The sequence below is a fragment of the Gracilinanus agilis genome, chromosome 1 (assembly GCF_016433145.1).
Source record: "Gracilinanus agilis isolate LMUSP501 chromosome 1, AgileGrace, whole genome shotgun sequence".
NCBI classification, from domain to species: Eukaryota; Metazoa; Chordata; class Mammalia; order Didelphimorphia; family Didelphidae; genus Gracilinanus; species Gracilinanus agilis.
This window is the reverse complement of record NC_058130.1, coordinates 553572548-553586420: the sequence shown is the minus strand read 5'-3', so window position 1 is coordinate 553586420 and position 13873 is coordinate 553572548. Positions and strand designations below refer to the sequence as shown.

At 35.8% G+C, this 13873-nt stretch overlaps 1 protein-coding gene across 1 annotated transcript in view; it reads right to left on the bottom strand.

The window, feature by feature from the left end:
- The window catches only part of PTPRM (protein tyrosine phosphatase receptor type M), a 1055867-nt gene that overhangs the window by 792067 nt on the left and 249927 nt on the right, over positions 1-13873 (bottom strand). Inside the window, exon 2 of the mRNA XM_044666801.1 lies at positions 3128-3247. Coding sequence (XP_044522736.1) covers positions 3128-3247 — 120 coding nt within the window. The remainder of the gene's footprint in view (positions 1-3127; positions 3248-13873) is intronic.

The window sequence follows — 13873 nt, the reverse complement described above, 5'->3', positions numbered from 1 at the left end:
TGCCTAGATATCTCCAAATATATATATATATATATATATATATATATATATATATATATATATATATATATATCACGCATGACCTCAGAAGTAAATTCCTAATTTGGCATTTCTCTCATCATATATTGTTAATCAGTTGCCATGTCCTAATAATAATACCTTTGTAATCTCTCTTATCCTTCCCAGTATTTTCCACCCATTCTATGACATTATCAGTAAACGTTTTCATCTCTTCCAGACTAGACATCAGTTTCTTAATGAGCTGAGGTTTCTCCATTATCTCTCTCCCATGTCCAATTCATTTTACACAGTAGAACTAGAAGTAATCCTAATGCATTGCTTTGTTGCTACTAATCTGTTCAAATCCATTGGTAGTTACCTGCTGTCTATCAAAAATACTTATGAGGTCCCAATCCTGGCATTCAAGCATTCTACAATCTGATTCCAACCTACCTGAAGATCTTTCACAATACCCTCTTTGAGATACTCCATGTTCTAGTAAAAATGTACAAAGTTCTATCTCCTAGGTTTATCCTGCTCTATTTCATCTTATTGCTTTTCTCACTTCATCCATGTCTAAAATGATTCTTTCATTTCAGTTTTTTAAAGTCACATTTCTCTTTTATGACCCAACCTGCATGGCATCTCCTATTATGAATCCCAAAGTCAGAGTGATCTTCCATATCATATTTCCTATAAAGCTTTGCAGGAACCTCTCATTATCATTAATTTCATTTATTGTATTCAAAAAAAATCTAAAAATGTCTTTCCTTTGTTAGATTACAACCTCATTAGTTGAGCACATATTTTATCTTTGCATCTTTTGAATTCAGAATATAGTAGGTATTTGATAAATATTTGTTGAATTTAATTGATTTCTTAAAGTAGTCATTCCAAAACTTTTGTCATTAGCCTTTTCTCTCTTCTCTTTCCTATTGCAACTACATTCATTCCCAATACTTCAATAACCAACTCTTGGAAAATGATTCCCACAACTATATTTCCACTTCTGCCTTTTCTCATAAGCTGCACATTTATGTTTCCAGGTATCTACAGAACATTTCCCCTTATATCCATCAATACACAAAAGTCAATATGCACAAAGCCAAACTTTTTATCTTCTAATCCAACCTCTTCTTCATTCTCATTTTTTTATTTTAAATAGAAGCATAACTGAGTGACTTCTGTTTTGACACCATGTAGCATCTTTTCCCCCCTTTTTCCCTCAACTTCATAAGCTATTCATTACTAATCCTCAGTTGTTGTTTTTGTAAATCTCTACAATCTTTCTCACACCAGTCCTCTAAATGTTTTTTCCCACTGTCACTGTCTTATTCCAGGCCTACTTTACCATCTATTTGAATTACTACAGTAGTTTCCTAGCAAGTGGCTATTCTCTTTCCCTCAAATTCACCCTTTGCATTTGCCACCAGATTAATATTCTTCATGTTTCGTTGATATTGAATTGTGAAATGGTTTCTCCCATTGGCAAAACTTGGGGGTTTCTCCCTCAAGAACAGTTTGATTTTAAAGCTATCCAACAATCTCTTCCACAGGCTATGAAACTGGGTAGGATTCTCCTTTTTTGTTTTTGTTTTTGTTTTTGTCAGGGATAACAGGGTTAAGGCATCTCTCTGGGCTGGCTTTTGTTACAGGTGGAGTGGAGACCTGCTCCTTATTTATCTGTTAAAATAACTCTCTTAGGGAATAAAGTCAGTCAGTTCTAGTGGCCACATTGGAAAGTATGGCAGTCCAGCCACATGGTGAGGAAGGAAGTGTATGTTGGTATCCTGAGACCCACCCCTTCCTGTGATGAAGTGGTGAGAGAGGAGGTAAGGACTATGAGGTCACTTCCTGCATGCCTGTTTTTTTTTTTTTAATTTTTTTTAATCAGTGATGTCCAAGGGAGGGACTGAGTGATGACATCATATGGGAAGTCCGTGTCTCTTTCTTCTGCCTAGTCACTCACTCCTTTGCCTCTCTCTGGTTGCATTCTTACCCAGTTCTCCTGCCTAGTGGCTTCAGCTTATGCTTCTCCCTTTGGCCTGACTTTTGGATCCACTCATATAATTTGGCATTTCAGACTGTGTAGGGAGTCCACTGGCTAGTGAGATAGCCTTGAGCAGTCTTTTAATAAATCAATATTTTAAAATTATATATATATATATATGAATGAAATTCTCTAGGAGATATCAGTCTTTTAATAAATCAATGTTCTAAAATTTTATATATATATAAATGAATAAAATTGTCTGGGAGACATATGTTTATATCTCCCAGGGAATTTCATTCATTATATGTATGGATCAGATTTGATCACACCTTTGTTCAAAATAAAGGAAAAATGAAAATCATTGAATGCTTCAAAAAAAAAATTTAAATGAAGCTACTACCAAAAGAAAAACACTGACAGTTGCATTTATATAGTATTATTTATTTTTCTGCTTTTCTGAGCTCTGGTCTTATTTTATCTTCATAATATCTCTGTGATTACCATTCCCATTTCACAAATACAAGAAAGGAAATTTAAGTCATATTGCCAAGGAATCATGCTACTTAGCTCAGTGTATTATCCAACTATTCCTGTCAAAATAGATGTCAACATTGCTCCTCTAGCTATTATTCCTGCCTTTCTTAACTACATTACTATAAGCTAATGTAGTGCTACATCAAAGATAATGGGAATGATGCCCAACTATGATGACTAAAAAACAGATATTAAATTATAATTGGAGGGGCAGGTAGGTGGCATAGTCAATTGAGAGCCAGGCCCAGAGATGGGAGGTCCTGTGTTTAAATGTGACTTCAGATACTTCCTAGCTGTGTGACCCTAGGCAAGTCACTTAGTCACTTAACCCTCATTGCCTAGCCCCTACCACTCACACAGCAGTGATTCCAAGATGGAAGGTAAGAGTTTAAAAAATATTATAATTGAATCCAGTGTCATTAAGAGACACTATGTTCTGTTCCATTTTATCAGCTGACCAGTACCATCCATATCTTTCATCTATTTCCAAAATTGCCATTCATGCAACAAATATCCTTGCTGAGAAGATCTATAGAGTAGAGAGGGACAAATATCTACCCTTCTTATTATGGAATGAAAAAACCAAAATATATAACAAACCTGATGGCATCCATGGATCAGAAGGCTTTGTCAAGGTGTTCACCCATTCCCAATCAAAATCATCATCCTTTCCTTGGCTGTATCCACACGTGGTAAATGGCTCATCAAATGAGCAACCACCTGAAAATTAAAAATAAAAAGCATTAGAAGATAGAAGACAGACCTTACCCAACATAAAGAGAGAGAATTATAGGTTCCCAAAGCACCAACTTGAAGCTCAGCTGAATTTGCTTTGGTCTCTGGGCACAAATTATGGGCTCTAATACTTCTACACCTGTGATAAAAAAAAAAAAGCAGCTATCAATTTGCTCCTATCCCCTTAAAAATGCTTCCTCATGAAGAGAAGCTCATATGGGCATGTGCCAATTGCAATTAAGACCTTTTTCAAGCAGATGTAAAGCTGGCATTTCCCCACATTTACAGAACTGGGAAGCGATCATGATGGTGAATTTACAAACTGACAAAGTCTTCATAAATTTTCTAAGATGGTTCAATGCAAAAAAAAAAAAAACAAAAAACAAAAAACAAAAAAAAAAACTATTGCAGCTTGTCCAAATCAAATCAAATGATTTGGGGAAAGGATGGCAGCAGGTATGTCATGGCCAGTGTAGGGTAATGATGTAGGGCAATATGTTGATTCTTTATTACCAACTGGCCCGTATTTGTATTCTGAGACATTTTTTCAAAAATTACTCTCAATCTGTTACTGAAACAGCTTTCACATCAAATATTAAGGGGCTTGAGATTTCAAAATCAAAGTAAATAACTATAAACTTATAAATATAACCAATTAGTACATTATCAATAGAAACCATATTATGAATAAAAGTAGAAATATAGTAAAAATGTGTTTAGACTTAACACAAGAAATATGACTATGTATCTGAAAGGCAAACAGAATTAAAAACAAAACCATTAGTATATACAGGACAAGTCAGATATTTCAGTTTCCCTGAAGTTCTTTATGTTTTTGAGGTCCACTCACTGCTCCTCTTATCTTTTTTTTAACCTTTTTACATTCTGTTTCAAAATTAATATTAAGCATTGGTTCCAAAGTAGAAAAAGCTGTAAGTTCAAGGTAATTGAGGATAAATGACTCCCTCAGCTAGGAAATAACTGAGGCCAAATTTGAACCCAGGACCTCTCTTCTCCAAGTTGGGCTCTCTATTGACTGAGCCACCTACTGGTGGCCCCTTCTAATATCTTCTTAACTACATTGCTATCTCTGTTAATATGTAAAGGGCCAATAATTTAGGAGGGGGATGGAGGTTAACCCATCACACCAAAACAGATTTCCATCCATATTTAATTTAACTGAAGCTCTTAACCTTTTCTGTGTCATGGTTCCCTCTGGCAATCTAATGGTCTATGGATGCTTTCTCAGAATAATGTTTGAAATGCATAAAACAGAATGCATCAAATTGCAAAAGAAATCAATTATAATGAAATAGTTATCAAAATCTTTTCAAAAGCATCTTCATGGATTTCAGAATAAGAAGGCTTGGTCTAAAACTGAAAGTATTATATAGTTGCTTCAGGGAAATTAAGTAACTGACCTTATATAATCTCATATTTAAGTAATGGGTATTATTTGAACTTAGATGTAACCTAACCTGAGGCTGTAGGATGGTGCAGTGAAAACAAAACTGGAATATGGAGTCCAAAGACCAAGGTTCTAATCTGGCCTCTGACCTCGGGGAGAGCACCTATTGTCTATATATTAGTTTCCTCATTTGCCAAATGAGAGGGTCATGCTCTATAGCCTCTTAGATGGCTTCAAGGTCCATGATCTTGTAATTCAGATAATAAAGTCACAGATTTTCTTGCTCCTCAGTTTCTCTTCATTTGTAAAATGTCAGTACTACATGAGTCCTAATTGGGACTATTAAGTAATTCAGTGATACTCCCAAGGATAACGATCTATCCACTATGCCATGCTACCTTTCATGTATTCTATCTACTTTAGATTATTAGAGATTTAATGAATTAAAATTGAATGACCACAAAGAGAACAATACCTCCATAATATATGTTTTTATATCCCTTGAACTACCTATTCAGTCTTCCTGTTGTTGTTTAGTCACTTTAGTCACATCTGACAATTTGTGACCCCATTTGGGGTTTTCGTGGCAAAGATACTGGAGTGGTTTGCCATTTTCTTCTCTAACTCATTTTACATATGAGGAAACTGAGGCAGAGTTAAGTGACCAGCCCAGGGTCACACAACTGGTAAATGTCTGAGGCTAGATTTGTACTTAAGAAGACTAGTCTTCCTGACTCCAGATTTGACCTTTCATCCACTGTGCTACTTAGCTGCCCCTCTGTTTTAAGCAAATCCTAATTTCCTCATATAGTATCTCACCAGGATGGTTTTACTGCTATATGTAGGGGATATCTAATTTGTCAAAAGCATTCTTAAAATATGGCATCCAAAGCATAACAAAGTATTTCAGATTGCATGTGGTTAGTGCAGAGTACAGTCAAATCAAAGGTGTTAACTTCATATAGTGGAAGAGACAACAGGCTCTCAAGTAGGAGAATATAAGTCTAAATCTTATTTCTAATGGCTATTACCTTGGGAAAGTTACTTAAATTCCTTGAGTCTCATTTTTTTTCTACTATAAAAAGAAGATGGTACAGATCATGGGGAAAGTATTCCTCCTTTAGACTTATTCTAAGAGTTGATTGATCTTAACTGATCTATCCAACTCTGTTATTGCAACCTGAAATTACGTGGGCTTTTTTTGCAGTGGTATGACTCTGCACATTCATAATGGGCACACGGTCAACTAAAAATTCTGAATTGTTTCCTATTTCGAGCTTATACATTTTTAGAAATCTAATTGTGGCTCTGCATGCCTCTCAATTTTGCATCATTCACAGATTTGATAAGCTTGCCCTTGTCTTCATCGTAATCTTTGACAAAAATGTTAACTAGAGCAGGACCAAGGACAAAAGAGAGTAATTTCATATTGTTTTAAATTGTGTTCCACAGCTTGGTGACTCTGTCTTTTTCATTAGCTCAAGGCATGTCAATGAAATCAGCAGCAATGGACACACTAGTAGTCTGTTACATTTTCAATAGTCCTAGTCTCAATTAAACATCCCACTGGGAACTGAAAACTCATTAAAGAAGATATACCACGAAATTCAATATTTCACCCTGACAACCTGAGGCAATTTAGTGCTCTCATTCAAAGTCTAACAAGTTAAGGTGCTAAGTTTGTTTAAAGCATGTAAAATTCAACATCTCTCTATTATTGGTGAAAATATATCAAAATATTGATAAGAAACTTGTCCCAATGATCACATAACATGAATTCTATGAAGAAAATAGCTTTTACTGTTTCAGATACAGACCAAAACAGAAGTGGTCTAGACTAAGGCTGCTCGACAAGGAGATTATCCTCGTGAATGTAGGACAGGATAGGCCCCTGTGATGGAAACATATTACTTTGAAAGAATTCTCTTAGTGCAATCTTAAAGAGCAAGCCACAGGGAACCAGAGATGAACTTGAGGATGGCTAAAGATCTGGTTTACAAAATAACTGCTGCTGAGAAAGATATGCACAAATAAAAATGCAATAGCATGCATGAGCTGACAGGCAACTCAGGAAGACTAATAGAGTTCGGGTACAACTATACCATTCTCCCATTACACAGAGGTGTTTTTATCACTTCTAAAGGAACATAAAAAGCATGAGATGGTTCTTTCTGGACTCAAATCTAAGCACAGAGCTGCTGGAAAAAAAGGAAGAATCTATGAATTTCATATTGCTCTGGGATATTTTCTTCCCTGCACAGACCAATTTTCCAAGTTGTCTTCATCTAACAGATCAGGAATGGGCAAGAAAGCAAAAGACGACTTAGAATGTGAAGACAAACTTGAGGAAGTAACTTATACCAATGGAATAGCTAAGGAAGAAGGGGGACAATTTTCTTCACTTTTTAAGTTTTCTTTGAATAAGAATCTTTCATTTATTTTTTAAAGTTCATTTTAATGAACCAGGACAGAGATTTTTAACTTTTTTGTGTTATGAGCCCCTTTGGCAGTCTGGTAAAGTCTCTGGATGGGCCTCTTTTCAGAATAATGTTTTTTAATGCACAAAATGGCACAGTTAGGTAAGCATAGTAGGGTGTCAAGCCTTAAGTTAGGAAAACTCCAATTCATGAGTTCAAATCTGGTCTTAGGTAACTAACTGCGCGACCCTAGGTAAGTTGCTTAACAATATTTGCCTCAGTTTCCTCATCTATAAAATGATCTGGAGAAGGAAATGGCAAACCACTCTCGTATCTTTGCCAAGAAAACCCAAATGTGGTCACAAAGAGTCAGACCCAAATGAAAAATAACTGAACAATGAATGTATATAAATGCATGGCATTATAATGGAAAATAATTATATTGAAATATAGTTATCAAAAACATTTAAAATTTTTAATGTTTAGATGAAGATTTTATTTTTTTATTATAAGTTTATTCCCTAGCTCAGAATCCATGGACTAGAGAATCTGTTTGAATCTCAGAAACAACTGATGTTCAATGTCTTGAGGAGTGTATGTCAAGAGAAAATATGATTAACAAGTAGGGCCTTCCACTAAACATAGTATGACCAAAGGGAAATCCAGGCAGGAAACAAAAAATGATGGCAATGGAACAAATCATTCATTAGGTATAGATCTTTCACTGTTTTTAATTTATTGCTTTATCTTCATGGGCTAGTATGCATGGCTAGGAGCAAGCAAAGAACTGATCAAAGCTCCCCTTAAATCTTTCTCTCATCTACCTGCTCTCCCACCATACTATAGTAAATTTGCTCTATAAAACCAGAAATTAAATTAATAGATAACAGAGCATTACTTCTGTGTGGGCATGGTATTATTTCACCAAGATACATTTGCCCAAGTAAAAAGGGATATTATCCAAAATGCTGCCCAGAATTTAAGAGAAAACCACTAACATAATTGCTTAATATCATACTACCTGTCTCTTCTCATGACTTGGGAAGGCTAAAAAACAAAGTTTCAAGATGATAACATGTCTTCTTACATGTTGCTCCCCTCCATATACTCTTTAGTCTAGCCAATCCAGTCTTCTTGCCAACTTGGAATTTCCCATCTCTAAAGCCTTTGCAATATAAAATATAGAGTTTGCTTCCTCTATATCTCTACCTCTTAGATTCCATCAAGTCTCAACTCAAAGGACTCTTCCTTAAGGAAGTCTTTCCTAGCAACCCCAGGCCCTAGGGCCTTCCTCTTTAAGGTTAGCTTTCATCTCTTCAATAGAAAGACCTCTCTACTACACTTAATTTTGTTGATTACCCTCTCCTACTGGATAGTCTCCCTCTGGGTTCACTCATACCTATCAGACTACTCCTTCTTCATTTCCTTTGCTGGTTGATCATCCCTACATCATGCCCCCTAATTGTGGGTATTCCCTAAGGTTATGAGCTAAGTTCACCTCTCTTTTCCTTCTGTAATCTCTCAGAATCCTCATCAGCTGCCAGGGATTTAACTATCAGCCCTTATCCAGATGACTGATCAATAAGTATATATTGTCCTAATCTCTTCCCCAAATTTCAATTTTGGGTCATCACCAATTGTCTAATGGACATTGCAAACTGGATACCCAATAGTTATCTAAAACTCGAAATATCTAAATCTGAATTTATAATTTTCTCTGTTGTTGGTTTGTTGTTTTCAGTCATATTTGACTCTTTGTGAACCCATTTGGTGTTTTCTTAACAAAGATACTGGAGCAGTTTGCCATTTTCTTTTCTGACTCATTTTATAGATGAAGAACAGAGGAGAACAGGTTTAAGTAACTTGACCAAAGTCACCAAGATAGTAAGTGCCTAAGGCCATATTTGAACTCAGGAAGATGACTCTTCTTGATTCCAGATCTGACACTCTATCTATTGAGCCACTCAACTGCCTCATTTTCTCTCCTAAAACCTGCCATATTTTTGTGAAGGTACTCTCATCTTTTCAAGGTCTCTGGTTTATGATTTCAGCATTATCTTCCATTCCTTTATCTTGCTTAACCCAACTGGAAGTCTAATCTTACCATTTTACAATATTCTCCTGTTCAACTCTTTCCTTAGTTCTGGCCCTCAAAGCTTACCACCTAGGTTATTGCAACAGCCTACTAATTAATCTATCTTCCTCATGTCTCTCCTCACTCCAGTTCAACCTATATATACTGTTACCAAAACAATTTTCCTTGAGTGTAGCTCTGACTATGTGACTCCTCTCAACCTGCTCTAGAGGCTTCCTATAACTTCTTAACTTCTCTTTTTCTGTGACAGGCAACAAAATGCTCTTAGTCTTTCCAGTGTTTGACCTAGGTGTCATCCTAGACACCTCACAATCTCTTACATCCCCATTAACCAATCTCTCAAGGACTGTTGATTTCACTTTTGTAGCATCTCTCAAATAGGTCCCCTTTCTCTTCTTTGACACTGCCACTACTGAAATGTAAGCCCTCATCACCTCATGCCCAAATTATTACAAAAGCTTGCTGGTGGGTCTGCCTGGCTGAAATGTTTCCCCTCTCCAATCCATCCTCCAATTGGCCATCAGAGTGATTTTTCTAAAGTACTGGTCCAACCATTGGTACCACTACTACTCTCTTGTAGCTAATCTCTGATTCTCAGTTGCCTCCAAGATTAAATACAAAATCTTCTATTTGGAATTCAAAGTTCTTCACAAACTATCCTTCCATATACCTATCCTGTCTTCTTAATACCTTATTTCCCACCATATAACATATGATTCAGTAATACTGGCTTCTTTACTGTCCCACAAAGAAGATACTCAGGCATTTTCTATCCCTCATACTTAAAATGTTCTACATCCCCATCTCTTCCTTTAAGTCCCAACTAAAATTTCCTTTTTTACAAGAAGCTTTCTCCAACCCATCTTAATTCTAGCGTCCTCTCTCTGTTACTTATTTCCTATCTTCTACTTAGCTTGTTTGCACAAATGTATTTCCTTGTTGTCTCCTTTATTAAATTATGAGTTCCTTGAGAGTAAGAATCTATCTTTTGCCTCATTTTGTAGCATCTGGTACATAATAAGTCCTTAATAAATGTTTTTAAAGGGGAAAGGACCTACTTGCAGCAGAATATTTATAGCTGCTCTTTCTGTAGTGGCAAAAAAGTAGAAATTGAAGGGATGTTCATCAATTGGGGAATGGCTAAACAAATTGTGGTACATCTTGGTGATGGAATACTGTTGTGTTATAAGGAGTGATAAGCAAGATGATTTCGGAAAAGAAGCTGGAAAGATCTGCAGGAACTGATGCAGAGAGAAATTAACAAAACTGGGAGAACGCTACACACAATAATAGCAATATTGTCCGATGACCAAATGCAAAATTTTGGCTACTCTCAACAATGCACTGATCTGGCACAATCCTGAAAGACTTATGACAGAGAATGCTATCCAACTCCAGAAAAAGAACTGTTGTGAGTCGTCAGTGTATTTATGGTTTTATTTGGAGGTTTTCATTATGTATGAGTTTGCTGTTACAACAATAACCAATATGGAATTGTGTTTTGCATGACAAAATGAAAAACAAAATAAATGATTATTGACTGATTGGAAAATAAGTATACATCTGACTATTGCTTTATTCTCATGTATACTGTGAATACATTACATCTAAAACTTGTGACTTCAGAAAAGAAAGGCATTGGAAACACAACTGTTAGCTTCACTGACACTGAACTTCTGAAGTATGAAATGAAAATATTTTGAACTATAGAATTGTAGGAGCTAAAATCTAGAGCTAGGAGGGAGCTCAGAAACTAATCTTATTCAATCTCCTTATTTTAGATGAGGAAACTGGAGCCCAGATATATGCAGTGACTTCCTTCTGCCTTTTGCAATTTCAACTGCCTCAAGTGCTCTACCAGTCCTGCTTCCCAGTTATAGGCAGATCCTTTTTAAAGTAATTTTGTAAAAATAAAATACTCCCTGTGAGGCTTTTCTGGAAATTTTTTTCATCTGTTCTATATATGAAGCGACCTCATTTAAGACAATCTTCACCTAATGAGATAGGGGATTAAATGGGTCATTCTGTATATAGAGCAAGATCAAGAAGTGGCATTGAAATCCAGCCCCACCCCTACTTCCCAAGAACTAGTGGCATATGTTCCATTTTCCTAAAATACATGAAGTTCAGAAGTTAGAGGACTATTCATTTATGACAAACTTTAAATTGTGTATACAGAATGGTTATCAACTAAATAATTCAAAGAAAACTTCAAAAGAAACCTAAAAGAAAGAGGAAATTGTTTGAACTGTCCAAAAAATCCTCCCTAATGTAGCCACTGCCTTTGTTTTCTAAATCAAAGTGACACATACATTAAATTGCTTACCAAAACAATAAAAGTATATAATGCCTGTTAAACTCTGAGTACTTTAGTGATGTTTAGTGAATCAGACACTGAGCATTATTGAAATCCTCTTATACGTAATTTAATCTAGCAAAGCAGTTTTCACACATTACATAGACATTTAAATGTCTGAAGCTATGCTCTGTTTAAAAAGTGGTGTTTGCAGAAGGATATATTTCATATAATTTTAAGAAAATGGGTTGTTTTTTTCTCACAGTGTCTGTGCCTTATTGAGCATACTACATACTTCATTTCATATCAATTTATTGACTTCAAATTAAAAAAATTAAAAGGAATGAGTAGCATCAAAACAATGTATATTTTTTCTTTTTTATCTTATGCTCTTTATTTTCAGGGAAAATCACTGCCCAAATATAACAGGTCTATCTCCAAAATCACTACGATTGTGACAGTATTATATCAGAATTTAAAAAAAAACCTTGGGAGCTGAGGCATGGTGGACTACATCCCTGTAATCCCTGCTACTGGGAAAGCTAAGGCTGGTGGATTGCTTAAGTTCAAGAGTTCTGAGCTACAGTCAGGTTAATAAAGCTGATCAAGTGTCTATAATTGGTTGTTATCTTTATTATATTTGTTGTTATGCTATAATCAGATTTGGTAATCGGTATGAAGAGATTCTGGATTGTGAAGTCAGGAAGAGAAAAGTCTTGGATGCCAATCAGCTCAATTTGAAAATAAAGTAAATCAAGGCTTCTGTGCCAATTAGCACTGGAATCAAGCCCATGAGTATCCATCCACTGAATTTACATTCCTGAGTAAGGTAGAGGGTCTTAGTCTTCCCCCCAAAATTCTTGGGATTAAAAAGTTGCATACTTTGCTGCTGACCAACTGGTTGAGATAATTCATAATTCTAAAATCCCAGAACTGGAAAGGATGGAGAAAGATTACAGGATCATAGACTTAGAACACTGCCATCTTACCCAACTGATAAGGAAAAAAAAAACATTATCCATAGATGTGAATAGAATAATTTCTCATATCTTCAACTCTTCTCCATACTCAGATAGCATACTTCTGGTAGCAAGACTTTTTCCCCTTGTTACCAAGGGCATTTATTTGCAAAATGCCTTTCTAGGGTTATAGCTACATTCTTTGACAACAGAAGAGACTTTTCTCCCTGAAAGAGTGATTGGCCTTCATTATATGTATCAACTGCCTTAACACCATGCTCTAACATACTAAATGGTACAGAAGATAGAGAGATTGGTCTGAGGTCAGGAACTTCATCTTCCCAATTTCAAATCTTGTCTCAGACGTGTACTGAGTAAGCCTGGGCAAATCACCTAACCCTAACTTGACACTAACCCTGTTTGCCTCAGTTTCCTCATCTGTAAAATGAGCCAGAGCAGGAAATGGCAAGCCACTCTTGTATCTTTGCCAAGAAAACCCCAAATGGAGTCATGTAGATTCAAGCAGATCTGAAAAGGATGAATAAGAAACTATAATTTTCTCACTTTATTTTTAAAAATATCAACAACTTCATATGATATTTATTTTCTAACTTGAAAGCAAGAATTAAATATTTCAGTGAATTGATTTTATCATCTCCCACTAATGATAAAGGCCATTCTATCTTTTCTTCATTAATGATAGAGACCTCATTGGTCTCAGGAGTACTGTACAACTTTCAATGTAACCATATGGTGGATAGTCAACCAACAGTATAATATTAAATAAGAGATCCCAGTGAGTAGGAGGATATAGCTCTGGGAGAAAGGATTAGAGATACAATTGAAAATCATTAATATGCTGATGACCTATACAAATAGACAGGTGACTGTCTCTCTAAAATCTAGTAAAAAAGAGTCACAAGGTAGAGAATTTGCTTGTATGTTTATAGCACTAACCATGGGATAAGGGAACCTAATTCCTATTCTTCAGCTAGAAATATCCAACAGGTTAAAATGCAAAAAAAAAATTTCCCTTGGGAACCGATTTGCTCTAATTCTATGATTAACATTAAATAAACTTGTATTTTTTCTTTCCCTTCTGAGTAGCACTATCTACTAGCTGCCCAATGTAAATCATGTCTGATTATTGGGTCAGGGACTGCCTATAAATTAATAAACTGTCACTCTAGTTAATAAATTACATCTTTTGTTAATTGTTTAGCATGACATCAATCTTCAAAGATCAGATCACCCCTGCATAATCTTCAATCCCTCACATTTCACTGGTTCTTACAAATATGATCAGAGCTCCAAAATCAAACTTTCTTTTCCTCTCTCTCATTCCCCCATTTCCTCCTGCCTTCTCCTTCTCTGTCTCTTCTTCTCCTCCTTCTCCCTCTCCCTCTCTCTTTCCCTTCCTTTTCCTCTCCCCCCCC